At 50.5% G+C, this 18,681-nt stretch overlaps 1 protein-coding gene across 1 annotated transcript in view; it reads left to right on the forward strand.

Annotated features, from left to right (window-relative positions):
- MEGF9 (multiple EGF like domains 9) overlaps positions 1-18,681 on the forward strand; it is a 46,428-nt gene that overhangs the window by 9,928 nt on the left and 17,819 nt on the right. The window contains exon 2 of the mRNA XM_030230151.2: positions 12,626-12,818. Within this exon, the coding sequence (XP_030086011.1) occupies positions 12,626-12,818 (193 nt within the window). The remainder of the gene's footprint in view (positions 1-12,625; positions 12,819-18,681) is intronic.

An 18,681-nucleotide genomic window follows, 5' to 3' on the forward strand; every position in this document is an offset into this window, starting at 1 on the left:
AAGGGACAGGGACTTGCACAATGCCCCAGCTGGCAGTGCCTGTGGGGTGGGAGGAGGTATTGCCATGCACCCCTTCCCACCCCAAAGTGCAGCCTGGCCTGTGGGGAGCTGGGCTGGGTGCAGTAGGAGCCCCAGGAGAGCCCAGGGAGGATGTGCTCCAGTGGTTTGTCCAAGCTGGAAGGTGGTTGGAGTTGAAGTGGAGCACACTGACCTGTTGGCTCCTGCCTGGGCTGGCTGTTTGCTCACTTGCTGCCAGCACAGGTGATGCCTTTGCTGGAGCCTCCCCAGCTTTGTGCTCTGCCCTTCCCTGCCATGGCCAGTGGGTTTTTTCCCAGTCCCAATACTTGAGGAAGGATCTGGGGGGGAATTTGCCATGTTTTCCAGCTCTCCATCTGACCTGGACATGGGTGCTCCCAGCACTCCCCTCCCTGTGAACATCCATGTCAGGTTTTTCCAGCATGGATGTTCCCAAGGAGGAGAGTTCCCAGACAGGGCTGGGGGTGCCCAGTTTGGGTCTGGGGAGCTGTAGGGCTGTGTGGCATCACCGTGGCTGGCTCAGCATCCCCTGGGCCACAGAGCCAGCTGGCACAGGGAGCAGATGGGGAGGTGGAGCTGGGTGCTGGGCCAGGTTTCAGGCTATGATAAAGCAAAGTGACGTAGAAAACTAAATACCTGTTATTGGAGAGAGGCAAACAGAGCCTTCACCTGCCTCCAGCCTTGCTGCCTTCAATGGCAGGCTGCACTCCTGGCACGGAGCAACCTGGAAAAGATGTTCTCTTATTAATGTGCTTGCTTTGTGTTGGCTGTGTTGTTGGGAAATCCAAGTTGGACTCCAGATAATGAATGAGAAACATTTATCTGGTCTCAACTGTTTTATTCTGAGCGTTTTCTTCCTCCTGGAAGTTCACAGTGAGTTGTTGACAGCGTGCCCTTTGACGTGGATTTGTGCTGACACCTGGCAGTTGGATCTTCCCCTCCTTTTCACATCTTGGTTGTTCCTTTTCAAGTGAGGTTTTTGTTCATGTCTGATCCATTTAAAATGAAAGATAACAAATGGACCAGTCTCTGAAGGGACAGTCAGTTACAGGGGTGGTGCTGACTTCCCTGTGGAAGGCAGCAAGCTCTGTTTGGGATGGATGGAATGACAGGAGAGAGCCTTCCCCCCAGCACCTCAGTTTGGTGTCAGGGGATTTTTGGTTTGCAGACCTTAAAAGCTTTCCAGGAGGTGTGTGGATGGTGAGTTCAAGTTCAGAGACTGAAGAATTTATGCTCTCCTCTCTGCTTCACCAGCCATAGTTTTGTGGTCCCTCTGAGAGGATCCCCTGTGTCCACTCTCAGGATGTACATGAGCTTTGTACATGAACTTTGCTTCAGAGCTGGCATCTCTCCCACCTGTATATCTGTAATTCCAGGTGATACATTTATATTTTCAATGGGTGCAGTATTGGCCCTCTCCAAGTAGAGTCTCAGGGCTGTGTCAGGCACTGGCAGCTCCCTGGTTTGGTAGGATTTTGGATGCCTCTTTGCAGGTGGGACTCAGATCCTCCTTTCACCTTGTTTCTTTCTGACAGCAGAGCTGGTGGAAGAGGAGGCACTGCTCCTCCTCCTGCAATGCCAAAACAGTCATTATGAAGCCCTCAAAAATGAGGAAATGGTCAAGATAGAAATGTCAACAAACCTCTCCTAGCTGACCCATTGGCTGCAGAGGAAGCTCTGTGGTTTTGAGCATTTCTTTGGCTTGGGATCAGGCTTGGTTTTGCCAGCCCCAGACTGAGTGTGCTGCTGCTGCTGCTGCTGAGGGTAATTCCCCCTTGGTGATGCTGGAGGGCTCAGCTCTGGCTCTGCAAATCACTCCTTTGCTTTCAGCATCTTGGCTCAGACTTGGTCTCAGCTCAGTGCCTGAGCTGTGGGTGAGGTGGGGAGTGCTGCACAGGGAGCCTGAAACCCTTGTGCCTGGCTGCCTCCATCCTTCCCACTACACTTTTAAGGCTTTTGCCTATTTACAGAGGATTTGGGTGTTCTGTGGGACAGGGCTGTTGTCTGTTGTATTTCCCTGAATGGCCTGGTATTTATTGTGGAGGTTTCAGAGAATTGGCTTAGGCTTTAAGTTACTGTTTGTTTGTGGTTTCTGAACTTGTGCTGTTTAATAGAAACATTTCCCTTTGGTAGGAGAGCTATTGCTGGAAATAAATACAGGTAATAAATACCTTGTGGCTGAGGCAGGAGCTGGGACAGCTGCAGTGTCCATCCCCAGTGACTAAGGAGAGGGGACCTGATGTTCAGCCCTGAGTGGAGTCATGCATGTGCTGCAGGGCTTGGGGCTCCAAGCAGAGGTGAGGGGGAGGCAGGGGCTGGCAGCTGCCCTCAAAGCCCTGCAGGGGCTCTGCCCCTGCTCTCTGTGATTGATGCTCTTTAAATTCATGCCATGGCTGCAGTTGCTGGAGGAAGTTTTGGAGCACAGCTGAGCTGCACCATGCTGGCTGCTCCCCTCAGCAGATGATACTGGATCTGCTGCAGTCCCCTGTTTCCAGTGATAAGTGATGACTTTCTCCATCCAGGTGTCTTTTTCCATGACGTGTCCTGACCCATATCAGTTCCCTCTTTGAAAGCTTGGCTTCTCCTCCATGGATTTGCCAGCAAATTTTGTCTGGCTGCAGGATCTACGACCCAGTTTGGCAGGTGCTGGGTGAGAACAAAGGTGTGAAACAAGTTCTGAATGTGGGAATTTAAGTCACTCCCTGTGAGCTGGAGTTAAAGGCATCACTGTGCAAAGTATAGCAGGGCAAGTGCAAGGCTGCATTATAAAATAAGGGAATAAAATGTAAGGAACAGGAAACTTCTCTTCCCAGCTCAGATGACATTTTCCTTGCTCTGTCCCAGCAGCTCTCCCTGCTTGCAGCACGTTGTAACTTACAACTCCTTGTCTGGCAGGAGTTCTGGTAACTCCAAACCAGCCCGTAGCACTATGTCATCATAACCTTGAAACAGGACCCAAATGGCAAAACCTGCCCCAAACCAGTTGGGATGACTCATGCTCTGTGCTATCCCTTTCCCCCGCTGGGCTTTCTGCTATGGTAATTCCACTTATTAAGCAAGGAGACAAAACACCTTTATTAAACTTGGAACCAAGCTCGGGAGCAGTGAGAGGAGCAGGACTTGCTGGCTGCAGGCTGTCAAAGAGTTTTCTTCTCTTGTCTCCTTTCCTCTGCATGGCCTTTAAAGTGAGGGAGAGAGGAACAAAGATACTTTGCTGTTTGTGATGAATAAAAGTCTGCATTTAAATATGTTTGTTTAGAGTAGAGAAGAATTAGGGATGTGTATTGGGAATGAATCCTGGGATTCGCTGGGGCTTTGCTTCATCTCCAAGCTTGGAAATGCAAAGAGCTGAGACAAACTGGGGTCATAGCTCAGGCTCTGGAAAGCTTCTTTTTATTAACACTTTCAGTTAGTGTTTATTAACACTGTGGATAAAAGGTGCCTTTGTTAACGGGTCTGTCCCTTTGCTGCTTGGCTGGAGGAGCTGAATCTTGAAAGGAACTGCCCTGGGCACCTGCTGGAGTCACTGATGAAAGTTTTCATTCCAGATTTTCACCACAGGCTTAGACATGAAATAGCCGGAAACCCTCCAAAGCAAGTCTTCCTTCTCTTTCTCATTAAAAAAAAAGGTAAAAAACGTTGTAAAAATGCCTCTTGCTGCCTGTGTGCCAAGCCATGAACAATGGGCCCCTTCCCTGTGTGGAGAGCATTTCATCTCACAGCAATGTGACCCCCTCCTTGGTCCATCTTCTTCCTCTTGTGGGTGTCCAGAGTCTCCCTTTGAGTTCATCTCTGGCCTGGGGAATGATTAGAGCGTTCAAAAATCACTCCTGCATGCTTGGAGAGAAACCTGGGCCTGATGCTTGTGCTGCCCCTAAAGGTGAAGACCATCCCCAGAGGGTGTGTGTGCCCCAGGGCAGGGTGAGGGGCTGTGGCAGCCATCCAGGAGCAGCTCCTGCTTCCAGGAGATGCAGAACACTCCTCTGCTTGGGGAGGATGCACTCCAAGCATTTTTATACTGAATTATGGGTTGTGCTGTTGCTGTTGGCATCTCCTTGCTTCTGTTCTGTCTTCCCCTCCAGTGTAAGAATGCTGTAAATGAGGGAGAAAGGAAAGATAACTTCTGACCACATTCATGCCAGGCTGGGCTGAGCTTTGGTAGCTGTGCCCAAGGTCAGTGAGGCAAAGCTGCAGCTCCCTCCGTACACCAGTGAGGACGTGGTTACACCATGGCTACACCTGGTGTAAAGAAATGGAGTTATGACTTCACAACAAAAAAAGTGCTGCCTTTTGCAGTGAGATCAGCCATGTGTGTGTGTTTGCCACCTCCCTGGGAACCTCCCAAGAGACCCCAGCCCTGCAGCTTGCACATGATGTACCTCCATGGGGGAGGGAGGCTGTCACTGTCCTCACCACTCCCTTCCCTTCAGCAGCTGATGGCACTGCAGCAGATGTGTTACCACCTACTCTGTGACTTCTGTACTCAGCAAAAAATGGCTTTCCAGCAGCCTGGACTTGGCCATTCCCTTTTCTTCTCCCAGGCAGTGTGAGCCATGGCTGGGGATGACAAGCCCTGCTCAGCAGCACCCATGGAGCTCTTGGGTTGGGTGTTCTGTGGGTGCTCAGCTCCATGCTGGCTCTGGAAGGAGGAGCTTGGAGGTCACATCCATTCCTGCTGAAGCTGACACTGGGAGCATCAGGAGCTGATTGCAGTGACTTGGGAGAGGAGGATCTGTTGTATCTGCAGGCAAGGTCTGGAGGGGAGAAGGCTCTGAAAGGCTGCATGGCTTGCAGCAATGGGTTTTGGTTTGAAGTAGCCTAATTGTGTCAGACAAATGTGCAGGCAGGAGGCAGCTCCTGTCTCTGGGCAGGTCCATCCCTTGCAGGATGGACAAAGTCCCTGCTCTGCTGCATCCCTGGGAGTGTGGGGTGGCTGGGAAGGCTGGGCTGTGCTGCTGCACCTGCCCCTGCCTGGGATCTGCCAGCAGCAGCACGAACAGAAAGTTTTGCTTCTCAGCAGTGAGTGTGAGCAGCAAACCCAGCTGTTACTCAAACAAAAGGTTCGACCCTGTTCTCCCTGGTGTTGCCCAGAGGAGTCTCTGGGGGCCCTGCTGGGAAGGGCAGGATGTGATCAAGGGGTGTGACCCGAGCTCATCCCCCAGCTCATCTCTGTTTTCTTGCTGGTTATTCACACAGCGCAACTTTACAGCCCAAACACAAACACTTGGAAGGATGGTTCCTGCCCAGGGTTTCTCTGAAGAGCCTTAAATCTCCCATAAATTAACGTGTTCATTCATTTGTTGCAACTCCCCAAAGCACCGAGCAAAGTTTGTGAGTTTAATTACTTTTTGCAGGAATCAGAGCACGCAGAGCCTTCAGCAGATGATTATAGTTCATATTATTCATGCAGCTCTTCATAATCCCTTTCTCTGCTGGCCCATGGTCGATAGAGACTAAAATTGGAATCTGCTCATAAATTCCCAGCCCCATCCCGTGTGAGGTGTCTTGATCTTCCAGTGAAAGCCTTTTGCTGACAAAACAATTCAGTTTCCTGAGAGGTGCCACACAAGTGTATCTGTCAGGAGGGAACGAGCTGAGCTGCTGGGGAGGTGTTTGCCAAAGTTGGTTTTCACCCTGTTTATCTCTAAGCCTGGAGTTGGGCTGGCTGTGTCACACACTGGGTGGTAAAAATACAGATTTTCAAACAGAAACATGGAATATTTATATGGTTGCAGATGTTTGTGGAAATATTAGTGGGGAAAATTTAATCAACTAAAGTAGAACGCTGACAAAACTATTTTTAAATTAATTAAAAGGCTTGGATTCTTTTTTTTTTTTTAAACTGTGGAGGTTTTAATCCTCAAATATGTATTTGGTCTGTTTGAAGTTACTGTAGTTTCTTGTATCATAAACATTTTAGGGCCACATTCCTCTTTGTGCACAGTCTGTTTCATAAGAGACCCCGGAGGGTTTGTCTGCCTGTGGAAACTTATTGTTCTATAGGAATGAATAATTCCTCAGCTGCAGCTGTGTAATCCCCCCTGCACAGCTTTTCTGCCCTATTACCTGGATCTTAATGACTCCAGGACCCCTCCTGCTCTCCTGACATTTCCTTGTCCCATCCATGGGAGCTCCTCAGGTGTTGTGCTCCAGCAGAGCTGTGAGCTGGGGATCTCCCAGTGCAGAAGGAATACTGAGTTAATCAGAATCCGTATTTTTCTTTTTTTTTTTTTCCCCTGATGTTTCCCAAGACAGCTTTACACCTCTGAGTCTGACTTTTGATGCAGGTTTGCTGGGGAACGAGCAGGTTCAAAGCTCTCTGCACAGGTTGCTGACTTGTTTAGCATCAAACAGGAGGAAAAAGCAACAAAATTGCTCTGTGTGGAGGAGCTTTCAGGAACTGCTCAGAAACCACATGCCTGCAGGTTGCATTGCAGGTGCAGGGAAGGAATAGAAATAAGCAGTCCCAGGCAGTGAGCAGCCTCTGCCTTTGGGGAGGGTCTCAGGGTCATGGCTGGGGAGGCAGGAGGGCTGTGAGCTGTGAGTGGTGGGGAGTGGTCTCCATCCCTTTGGAAAGGCAGGGGGCTGACACACTTGAGGCTGAGCTGGAGTTTGGCTGAAGCTCCAAACCTGTCTGCTTCAGGCTGATAAAAAGTGCTTGTGCAGCTGCTGGTGACCCCAGAGTTGGGACCTTGGCTTTGTGCTGCTTTCCAAGTGATAAGGGAGAGATTTAATCTGATACAATATTCCTCAACAGATGTGTTTCATCTCCTAATGGCATTACAAGTGGTGTTTATGAATTGAGAAATTGTTGTCTTTTCCTCCTCGTTGACCTGTAAAAGCCTTTTATGGAACAACACAAGTGACTCTAACACTCTTAACAGCATTAATGTGAATGAAGTTCTCTTCACCATCAGCACCTGACTCTGCAGAGCCTTGATGGAGGCTGTGAGTGCCCAGAATGTGGTGTAATAAAGTGTAAACTCAGTAATAAAGTGAATGCAAAGTAACAGAAGACACTCCTATATGTACATAAATTTTTTTGGGGCTAGGCAGAGATACTTTTCCTGCCACTTTGGCTTTGCATTGTAGCCTCAAGGGAGAGTAAATTACAGGTCTGAGCACTTCAGTGCACCTTCATGATGCAAGAGTTGACTCTTATTTTGTGCTGAGTGCTGTCTGGATGGGAATGAGTCCTGGGACTTGGCAGAACTCCTCTCTTTGGGAAGGTACAGTGCATCAGCTCCTCTCTGGCCTGTTCTTGCAGGAGCTCAGCCCATGGCAGATGTTCCCCAGCTCCCTGGGGGAGAGCTCAGCCAGGCTGTGCCCTCTCAGATCTGCTGCAGCCGTGGGGAAAGGGTGGAGGCCAAAGCATCCTTGCACTGGGATAACAGTTCCTGCACTCAGAGCATCAGTAGAGCTGCATCCCAGTGAGGAGTGATGGAGCTGAACCCAAACTGCAGTCCAAGGCTAGAGTGGACCACACTGACATGGTGCATCAGAGATGTGGAAGAGATGGGCTGGAGCTCAGGGAATTGTTTTACAAGGGCTGGGTAGGATGGAATCTTCCCTTTTGACAGCTGGCTCATGCCTACTGTCACCATCCCATGCTGGAACAGCACTGTCCTGACCCTCATCCCACTGTGGGGGAGGTTTAGCACATCAGTGCATTGTACTGAGGGGATGAAATGTCTTCTCAGGGGGAAGGGAAAGAGCCTGTTGAGAGGCCAGGGGAAAGACAGAGCAGTGGTGCAGCACAGCTGTGCCCTTGGCTGTAATGAGGAGGAATTGCCAGTGCAAAGAGCAGTGCCTAACTCTTGAGGGGGATTGGTGTGTTTGGGGGAAGAACTGGAGCTGCTGCCATCCCTGAGCAGTGCAAACAAGGAGGAAATAGAACTGCCAGGCTGGCTCAGAGCAAAGCTTCACCCACCCAAGAAAGGCCAGAAGAAGATGCCAGGAGGACAGGGCATGATCCTGACTTTCTGGACAGAGTTCCAGGGCCTTTCCCATCAGGATGCTTCCTCCAGATCCCTGTGTTTAACAACACCAGTGGACCTGTCCTCTGTGAGCTTTTCCAGTCCTGCTTTGAAGCCATAGGTATTTCTGGCAGCCAGAACATCCCCTGACAATGACTTCCACAATTTAATTACAGGGGGAAAGGAAATGACTTCGGATAGATTTTTAAACCTGCTGCCTGATCCCTTCATTCCTGCCTTGTCAGGAGTGGTGCCTGCAGAGGGATTGAGAAGGGGAAATGGGAGAGAAGGTAGGGCTTGAATTTGGAAATGAAGTCTGGGGAAGAGGGAAAACTGCTAAATTAATATAAAAACAAAGCCTTTCCAGGGATGGGATGCTGTTATGTGCTGTGATTTAAATCCTTTGGGATATCTGGGGAGTATCTGGGAGGTGAGATTCTTACTGGGCTGTGTTGGCTTCAGAGCTACAGCTGCCAAACTGGGGCTGCACCTCTGGCTTCCAAAAACCCAACAGTACCTCCAGGTTAGAAATTATTTTGGATTTTTTTTTCCTTCATCTAGTCTGGAGAACAGAAAATGTCTGTCTCCTTGGGGATGCTTTTGCAGCAGGACAATAAATAGCATCTGTGGGCCTCTCACAGCTGCATGTTCTTATAATCAAAAATGTGCACCTTGGGTTTTCCAGGCTGGCTCCCAGGGAGCAGGTGAGTTCATTCAGGATCTGCACTGGCTCAGGATGTCCCCAGCTAATGTGGTTTCACAGAGACCTTCGTGCCTTTCACAGTGTTGGCTTCTTTACCCTTTGTAAATATTTCACCTGTTTTCTAAATTATTCATTCATTAAGTGGCTTGGAAGGGAGGAGGAATCATGCTTATAAAATGTGTGAAAACTTAAAACACTACAAAGCTGAAAGGATGTGAAAGAAGCAATTTGAGGAAGGATTTTTTCATTAGAACAAGGTCTGTTTAAGTACTAGGAGGGGATGGGAGATGAAGGGATGTGGTGTCTTGATGGATCTGGCACAGGCTGGGATGTTGCTGGGATTTGCAGAGTTGGGGTTTGCATTGGGATGGGATTTGGAGGCTGAGATCTTTATTAGGGGTGTAGGGGGGAGCTGGCATGGAGTTTGAGGTGGCCACACTGAGGGGTCACATCAGACCTGGAGGTTCTTGGTTGTGTCAGTGCTATTTACAGCCATGGTGTGGATCCAATCCAACATAAAACATCTGTTCTCCAGTTTATTGCTAACTTATGGCTTTTGCATGCTAAAAATTAATTGATTTTAGATTGGGGCTAACTGAAATTGGATATTAAATCTGTCTCCACACAGCAGCGTGCCCCTTGCTTCCCAAATGAGAAACCTTTCCTTCCACTCCACCTTCCTCCAAGCACCAACCATGAAGGTGAAATACTGATCCTGAATGGAGAGGTGTTTGGTTTTTTTGTTTGAAGGGCAACATGGCTGGCACACATTTTTATGGTGCCTCTATTCTTAGACCTCAAAACATCCTTATGGCGTTGATTTATTGAAGCCTGTCAGTCCCTTCAGGAGCAAAGGTGGTGGGTTTTATCTGTGATAAGCACGTGCTTTGAGCTGTAGTGTGGTGCTTTGTGGGGAAGGAAGGGAACCTTGAAGGGAACAAGCAGAGACGAGCAGGGCTTGGAGGCCCTGGGGGGCAGGGGAACACCCTGAGATGGGGAAACTGAGGCAGAGCAAGGATGAGTCAGGATAGCAAACTGAGAAGAGTCAGAGCTTGGACCAGTGCCTCATCCCTGAGAGGTCTTTGCCCTTGGCTCCCTTGCTGATGGTGTTGTCCCAGCCTCAACACAACCCTCCAACCATGACTGTGCAGTCTGGAGTGAGACATCCTGGGGTTCATCCACCTCTTCATTCCTTCCCCTTCACAAAAGCTCTCAGTGAGGTATTTTTGAAGGTTATCTTCAAAAGCAAAACATCAGCCTGAGAAAACTGAATAAAGGCTCCTAAAACGCAGGCTCTGGACAGAAGCCAGGACAGTGTTCCCTAATTTTCCTCTGTAGTGCTCATCCTCTTTGCTGTGCTCCCAGAGCCCAGGGCAGATGTTTGTTATCAGTTCCTGTTCTGGCTCAGGACAGTTCTCACCTTCTGCCACCTGGCTGCTGTGGGGACAACAAAGTGTCCTTTAAATTAGGCCTCAGGTTTTCATGGCCGGGTCCATCCTTGTGCAGCCCTTGACCTTGATGGAGTTCAGATTTCAGTGCTGCTGTCTGAATCTCCTCCACTGTCCAACCACACAGCTCCAGAGTGTTTTGGGGCTGCATCCATCCGTGAGCAGGGCTGGATGCATTTGGGGTGGGCAGGGAGCATGTGGGATGCTACTCCCCTACCTGGGACCACCATCCCTTCCCAAAGGTCTCTGGGGTGGTTGGGGGAGGTGGGGTCTTCAAGGAATTAACCCTTTTTGGAGACAACTTCTGGATCTGTTGAGTTGTGCCTCAGCACACACTTGGGGTGATTTCACAGCAGACAGGCTCAGCTGCTGTCCCCATCACAAGCAGAACCAGGCTCCACCAGCTTCCCAAGCAAAAAATGGTTTGCCAGTGTTATTTTGGATTATTGCAGCATTTCTCACTCTCCTGGGGCACTGGCATTGCAGTGGTGGCTGTGCTGCTGTTGAATTTGGCAGCTCAGGCAGAGCCTGACCTGAACTGGGGCAATTTTGATGGGCTGGAGCATTGGTTGGAAAGCAGTGGGTGCTACAAAGTCAGGTTCAATTTCAGAGTGCTGCCATCCTGCTGGAGCATTAGTGATGGGGCAGAGCTCCATGGTGCTGATGGGGACCATCCTGAAGCACTGCCCCACTCCTGCCCTCTCCATCCAGCCATCCATCTGGAGTGTCAGGATGGTGGCTCTGGCTTTGATGGAGCTCAGGGGTGGTCTCCACATGGAGCAGTTCATCCTCCTGTGTGGGACCTGCCCTGTCAGTGTCTCCCATGCCATTAGAGTGGACACAATGCTCATTTTCTTTCCCTGATCAAGTCTGGCAGGTCCAATGGTGCCACATGTTGAGTTCTGAAAGGGAAATTTGTTTTGATGCATGTTTGACAAACTCCAGAGTGCTTTTGCTCAACAAGTTTTTGTGGTTTCTGCTCTGGTGGCAGGGAGAAGCCCAAGTGCCCAAATCAATATGGTTCTGCTTGGATAATTGAGCTGGGAATTTAGTTCATTATGTGAAGTGGCTGTTGAAGTGGATAATTGTGGATCTTGAGGTGTTTGTCCTATCTGATCGTTTGGATTGAAGAAAATTTAGGTGCAATATCACAGGTGTATAGGCACAACATGGCTTCTGTGGGGATCCTATGGTGGAGTAATAAAGCTAAATAACTCACATTTCTTTGTGTGTTAGAAGAACATGGATGACAAGGAAAAGAGCTTTAAGTCAAGTTTTCTTGGGATGGGGACCTTGCCTCTCCCCTCTCCCTAAATTGCCCTGAATACTGGCTCTTCTCAGGCAATAACAAACACCAGCAGTTGTGTAAAGCCCCTGATGCTTTATGCACTATTTCTGCAAATAATCCTTGTTTATAATTCAGTCTTGGCAGAAGAAGACTTTAAATTATTAAGGCACTAAATATTTTGCAATGAAAGAACAGAGATAAAGCTCTTGGCAGAAACAAATTGCCAGGGAGAAGTTGTTCTCTTCAGTGCTTTTGGGGCTTTAAAGTATTACAAGAAATAATGTGTGGGGGGATTGGGAATTCATTACTTGATCAAAAGATTTGCTTCTCTCCTAAAAAAGCAGCTGTTCAGTGCATGCTTTCCAGCACCTCTGGAAATACAGTGTCCCCAAAGACAGTGTTTGGGTGCCCAGAGCCGTCCCCTCTCACCACAGGACTGAGGGTGGTCTGGTTTAGGTGGTGGAGGTCTCTGTCCTGTCTCCAGCTCTACCACAGCTTTTGAAGTACAGTTTTCATGCACTTGGTGCTCCCCTGAGGGCAGATTTTCAGGGGATTCTGTATTCCTTCTTCAGGAGTGGGAGATGCTGCTGCCAGTTTGTGCTGTCAGTGTCTGTTCTGTGGTATCAGGGCTGTTCCAGTGGTGTGGAGTGGAGGTTCTTAGAATTAATGACTTTGCAACCTGTTGCTGATTTTATCCTGCTATTACACACTTATTGCTTCTCAGCTCCTGGAGCCAGGGGGGATAGGTGTGTGTATATACATAAAGAAATTGTGTACAGCTACATCTAGATGTACTTTAGGTAGCTATGCCCATAATCTTGTAGCTCTTTGTTGGAGAGATTTCAAGCATGAGCTGTGGTGTTTCAAACCCCAGGCTGCTCCCAGTGTGGTTGTTGTCCATCATCTCAACATTTTAAAGCAAAAATCATCCTTAAAGTGATGATGGGGGTATGCAGAGGGAGGGGTGATGCCCTGGCACAGGGTGCCCAGAGAAGCTGTGGTTGCCACATCCCTGGAAGTATCCCAAGGCCAGGTTGGACAGGGCTTGGAGCAGCCTGGAAGCTGTCCCAGCTCATGGCAGGGAGGTTGGAATGAGATGGGCTTTAAGGCCCCTTCCAAGCCAAACCATTCTGCAGTTCTGTGGTTCCATGCCTCTGTTTCTCTTCCCTTGCAGGAGACCTGTGCAACTGCAGCTCGGTGGGCAGCGCCGGATGCAACCTCACGACGGGGCAGTGCCACTGCCTGCCTGGCTACACAGGGCCACGCTGCCACAGCTGTGCCCACGGCTTCTTCCCCCAGCAGGGTGGGCAGCAGTGCCAGCCCTGCAGCTGCAGCCCTGCTGGAGCCACCAGTGAGCAGTGTGACCAGTGAGTAACCCAGGGGCTCTGCACACAAGGTGTTGGGATTTGCTGTGGTTTGGGTTTTGGGCAAGAGCGGGTCTTGTTGTCTTGCTGGTGTTTAAAAGGAAAAAAATATAAGTAGGAGGGAAGCTGGTCTTATAAAAATTCATGAAGATTATTCTTCCTCTTTCAAGAGCTGAATTATAAAAATATCTGTGGCTGTGGCAAAAGCCCTGGCAGCCCCCAAGGGAGCTGACTTGTGTTTCGGAGTTGCATGGAAGCAGAACCTCTCCTAATGCCTCGTGCATCTCTTAGTCCCTGTTGGGCAGGGCTGCCCTCACTCCTGAGCTGGGAGGGGAGCAGAGGCTGGGGTGCAGCTGGGGGCTGTGGAGGGGTTTCTTTTCCAAAGGGATGGGTTTATTCCAGAGGCAGGCAAAGCTTTGTGCTCTGCCCTCGCTGAGCATTGGGGTGGAAGTGGTGGCCCGAGAGCAGAGTCAGCTCCTGCCTTGCCTGGTGTTTGCAGGCCCCAGAGCTGATGCTTGGAGCTCTTGTATAATGAATGTGTTCCTGTTCATTTCACCTCACCCACCCTCACATCTTGCCTTGTGAAAGCTGGCATGCAATGATTTTCCAAGCAGCGATCTGTCAGCCATTAGAGACAGTGCCTGAGCTGAGGGGATCTCTGTTCCTGCAAGATCACACCCAGCAGCAGCCTGACCCACTGGCTCTCCACTTGTGCTCATGGGAACAGCAAGTTTCAAAGTCTCTCCTTGGAGGACACCTCAGCAACCACCCTGCAGCAACTTCCAGCCTTCCCAGGCTCCTGCTGCCTTATTGTCTTCTAGGGCTGGGTCTGGGCTCAGCGTGTGTTGAGCACCTGCAGTTCCCTGCCAGGACAGGGGCTGAGTCAGAGTCAGAATGCTCTGCAGGGACATGCTGCCTGTAATTATTTTATACATTATCTTTCCCCAAACGACCAAACCCTCTGTTGATGTCCTTCCTTTTTGTTTCTATGCTGCATTTTTCTGCTTGCATAAGCTCTGACAATTCAGATCTTAAAAGTAGCTCTCCAGTTGAAGAAAGTGACCTTCTTACTAAAAGAGGTGATTCTTGAGGGTGGAAAGCATGAAGTTTTATCACTTTTTTTTTTTTTATTGGCTGTTTTAGGTATGGGAAGATGTGCCTGGAAGCATCAGGGTTTGCCACAGAATTGAAAGTGTGATTGTGGTCAGACCTATTGGAAAGGCAAATTGGGCAGAAAGGCAGATGGGGCAAATCTTATCCTTGGGAACTGGGAGAGGAGGGAAAGTGTTGCAGGAGCAACTGGGTTAACTGGAGGGGAGCATTCTTACCCCAGCTCTGAATTACTGGGCAGTGGGAGAAGCATGGACATGTCTGGTGTCTCCCCATGTCTCACTGCTTGGGGCGAGCCAAGGAACGCCCTTGGGAGCTCCAGCCGAGATGCTCTGAGCTGTGAAGGAGAATGAGGTGGAGTTGGAGCCATCTGTGTGGAGCCAGAAACAGCAGGGACCTCCCCAGCCTCTCCTCAGCACCACTCCACAGCCTGGAGGGATGGGGGGAGATGTTCATTCTCAGCCATTCAGAAGAGACAGCACAGGGCAAGATGTGGAGGGAGATTTGGGGAGGGGGGATGTCACTAACAGAGATCACTCTGTTTCCCTTCCTGGCTCAGAGGGGTTTGCTGCAGACAGAGATGACCTCTGGGTGTTTAAAAAGAGGAAAATAGGTCAGTTGTCTGTGTCACAGGGCTGGGGGCATCAGAAGGGCTGGTGTAGTGATGTGTGTGGGAAAATGCACTGGGACACAAAGGGCAGCAGGGCAGGTGCTCCCCCTGCTCCTGTTGGGTCAGAGTGGGCACCAGGGCTGGGCACAGCTCCTGCCTGTCTGCAGCTGGCATGGCTGGGGGCAGGCACCAGGGCTGGGGTGCATCTGGCCTGATGGGTGGGAGAATCTCTCATGCATTGCAGGGAAATGGGTGTGTGAATGCAAAGGGATCTTTGGCTCTCATGCTGGGAGCCCTGGGTGGCTGCTGAGCAGTCCCTGGAGGAGCTATAGTGTCCCTCAGGCAATCTCTGCTCAGGGATGAGGCACGCAGGCATTGCCCAATACCAGCAACCAGCTACTGTTTTGTTGACATGGAAAATCCTGTAAGTTGTACAATTTATTTATTTAATAAAGCACCAGCCCAGCTTGACTTGCACAAGCAAATTCCTGTGTGAGGCTTCAGAGGAGAGCCATGGCTGCTGCAGTGGGGCTCTGGGTGAAACAGCAGCAGAGATTTTGGACTCTGACCCTTTTTAAGGGTGGCTGATTGGAGGGGCAGAGTGCCCAAAGGCCGAGCCCTCAGGGCACACAAAGATCCCTCTTGGGTTTCAATCAGCTCACCCAGGCTGTTGTAAAAGTGCCTTTTAAAGCACCACCATATGATGATTATTAGTATTATTTCTCAGCACGCTCTTGGGCTGGCCAGATGGCAACCCAAGTCCCCTGTTTGTTAACTAGACCTCAAATGCAGACCATCAAACAAAAATTTAAAAAAATCCTTTTCCTGAGGCACAGAGTTGATTTTGGGAGTGAACATTGACCTGACATGCTGTCGCTATGAATGGGCTCCATGGCTGCTAATCAAAGGTCTGGTTTGGTGGTGGTTTAAATTTGATTATCTAGGAAGATCCACACAGATCCCCCTGTGGGATGGCAGAGCATTTCTGTGCTCTGCTTTGGGTGGTTTTTTTGTTAGATGAAAAGCTGTGTGTGGCTCAAGCTGAGGGGCTGGATGGAGACTTGGGCTGCTCAGAGAGGGCTGACACATCTTGGGGAGGGGAGGGAATTGTCCCTGCTGTGGTTAACGCCTAGAAACCTCAGAAAAAAATCACATTTCTTTGGGCTGGATGCGGTGCAGATGCTTGCTAAAGATAGCTGTGGCCTGGAAGTGTTCACAGTCCATGGAGGAAGGGTGGAGAAAGAAGCTGAAGTTTCAAGGGCCATGGTCAAGGTCAGAGTGGTGGAGAATGAGGACAGTGACTCATGTGGGTGCACGGGCTGGGCTGGCAGAGCTGTGTTCCTGCTCTGGGGACAGTGACACGTGGGGAGGGTGCCTGGCAGTGGCCTCAGCCCATGGGGATGTAGTCCCAGCCAGGAGCTGCCCCCACCAGCTGCATTGGTTTTGGACCCCTCGAGTTGGAGGCTGTGCTGTGTGTCCTCTGAGGAAAGCAGAACCTCCCAGCCTGGTGGGGGAGTGGAAGTGATCAGTGCTGCTGGAGAAGGTCACCATGCCCAGGCTGGCCAGCCCACATCTCCCCCATGGGATGGTCCCTTTTTCCCTTCCTGGGAGCAGTCCTGTGCCTGAGCTCTCGGTGGTCCCCAGTCCCAGTAGCCAGGGCAGCAGTGGGAGCACTGGGGCTCCTCATGGTGTTTCTGGCCCTCTGCACCCTTTGGCACCCAAAGTGCCACCCGTGTCCCCAGCTGAGCCAGGGCTGTGTGAGCCACACAGACCTGGGATGAGGGTGAGGGAAGGAGGTTTGTGTGAGGAAGCCTTTGGTTCTGCAGCCCTCGTGCCCTGGCGTGAGGAGCTGTGCAGGCTCAGCTCTTCCAACACACTCGGAGATAATTCTCCATGTAAACCTGGCCTCTGGCTGTGGGGTGGGAGGGACCAGGACTGCAGGCAGCACCATTCTGGATAAGGCAGCATTCTCCTCCTGGGGAGAGGAGAAGGCAGATGACTCTGCAGTTTTTGGATTGTTTTTTTTTACCTTGCTGGCAGCACTGCCCATCCCCATGTGGGACTGCAGACACTGGCCCAGGGTAGCCCAGTGTGATCCAGCTCATCTGCAGGAGGGCTGACCTGGATTTACCTCCTTTGAGGTGTTTATCCCAACTTTTCCTAGCCCAGCACTGGGGTGTGTGTGGCTCTTCCTTTCCTGAAGCTGTGGGGGCAGAGTGTTTAGCCCACGAGCAGCTGGCCCTGCGTGGGTGCTCCTGTGGGTTTGGGATGTGAATGAGGAGTGGAGCTGTGAAACAGAGATGCTGCTAAGAGATGCTGCTGCCTGGCAGAAGGGTTCAGCCCTCCATTCCCTGTTTCCCTGGCAGGTTTTGTTTTTTCAACTTGTCCTGGTTCTAGGGAAGAAAAGTGATGCAGCAGTACCTGTGCCAGGGAACAAGGGGAGAGCTGTGGCTGCTGGGGCTTTTAGGGATCACAGAATCACTGAATAGTCTGAGCTGGAAGGGGGGACAGCCTGGTGTGGCACAGTCTGGACACACCTTGAACCTCATGTTCAAGGCAGGATTTGGTGGGGTTTTTTCAGTGGTCAGGAAATGCAGGTCCATCGAAATTCAAGGTTTTTGTGGAGCTTCACCAGCCTGCAGGGCTGCTGGCCATCCCAGACCCCAGAGGTTATTTGGGGGAAGTGATGGAGTTGTTGTTTTGCATAGATAAAGTCTTCATTTTCTGTCTGCAGAGTGTCATCACACTTCTGAAATGTCTCTCTTTCCATCCTGCTGTATTTTAGCAATCCAGTAAACCACATCAGGCACTGCTCCCCTTTGGAGATGTGACCTTGGGAGCTGAAATCCTCAAGGACTTGTGCTTTAAAACCCCCCCAAAACCAGACAAACTCCCTTTTTCTCTTTAAAAAGACTGCTCTCCCTTTTATAGATTGGATGAGCACAACTGGTGGCTCATTATCTCCCAGTAATGCCTTGTCAGCATCACTCTGCAGAGAACAGATCTTGTTTTGTAGCGGAAATTATTACATGTGGACGTCAGAAAAGCAGAAGAATACCCTGTTAAAGCCTATTTTTCTGCATGGTTTAATTATCTAAATCTATCCCCTATTCCAGCCTCTCACATCCTTTACATCTGATTAGCTCTCCTCCTCCTCTCTCCCCCCACAGGAAGGTAAAGGCACCTGAACCCATTTTTATTCAGTTGCAGGCAGGAATGAGAAATGAATGAGTGACTGGACACAGCAGCAGGGAAAGGTGGATTGTTATCATCTCCCCTATGGTAATTATGGCTTCTCAGAAATCCTGTTATTTTGGGGATTTTCAAGCAGGCTCTGCCGTTCCTCTGTTGTCTGTTGCAAACTTTGCTGCTCTGGCAAGCACTGACTGCCCTCAAAAGGAAATATGGGCTCAACTGTTTCAGCTTTTGTGGCTAAATTCTGCTTGGGGGGTGGTGCCCAGCCTGTACTTCAGGCACTGCTTGTACCCTGAGTCTTCTGCTGCTGTCTGAGCAGAGGCACCAGCAGAGGTCTGGGGGATGGAGGGACCCCTTTGGGCACAGTGGAGACCAGCCCATCTCCCTGGCACCCCCACTGATGTGTCCTTCCCTGGTTCCCTGGCCCATCCCTGCACATGATCCCCAAAGGTTGCTCTGGGAAACCAGCACCCACCAGCTGAGGTTGAGACTTTGCTGGGAGTGAGGAACTCATGGATCAGTGCAGGACCCCATCCAACCTCCCTCTCCAGGGCCAGTGTGGAACTTTCCATTGCTTCCCTCCCCTCCTTCAAGGGCACCTCACCTTGGGGGGGACAGCCCAGCCTGGAGACTCCTGGTTTTCCAGAGCCCTGCCTGGAGAGTCCTGGCTTTGCAGAGCCTGCCTGGAGATTCCCAGCTTTCCACAGCCCAGCCTGGAGATTCCTGACTTTCCATAGCCCTGCCTGGAGATTCCCAGCTTTCCACAGCCCTGCCTGGAGATTCCCAGCTTTCCACAGCCCAGCCTGGAGATTCCTGACTTTCCATAGCCCTGCCTGGAGATTCCCAGCTTTCCACAGCCCTGCCTGGAGATTCCCAGCTTTCCAGAGCCCTGCCTGGAGATTCCTGGCTTTCCCTGGCTCCTGGGGGAGCTGGGGCTGCGGAGGCGGCGGT

This window comes from Serinus canaria, chromosome 17, assembly GCF_022539315.1.
Source record: "Serinus canaria isolate serCan28SL12 chromosome 17, serCan2020, whole genome shotgun sequence".
Lineage (NCBI taxonomy): Eukaryota > Metazoa > Chordata > Aves > Passeriformes > Fringillidae > Serinus > Serinus canaria.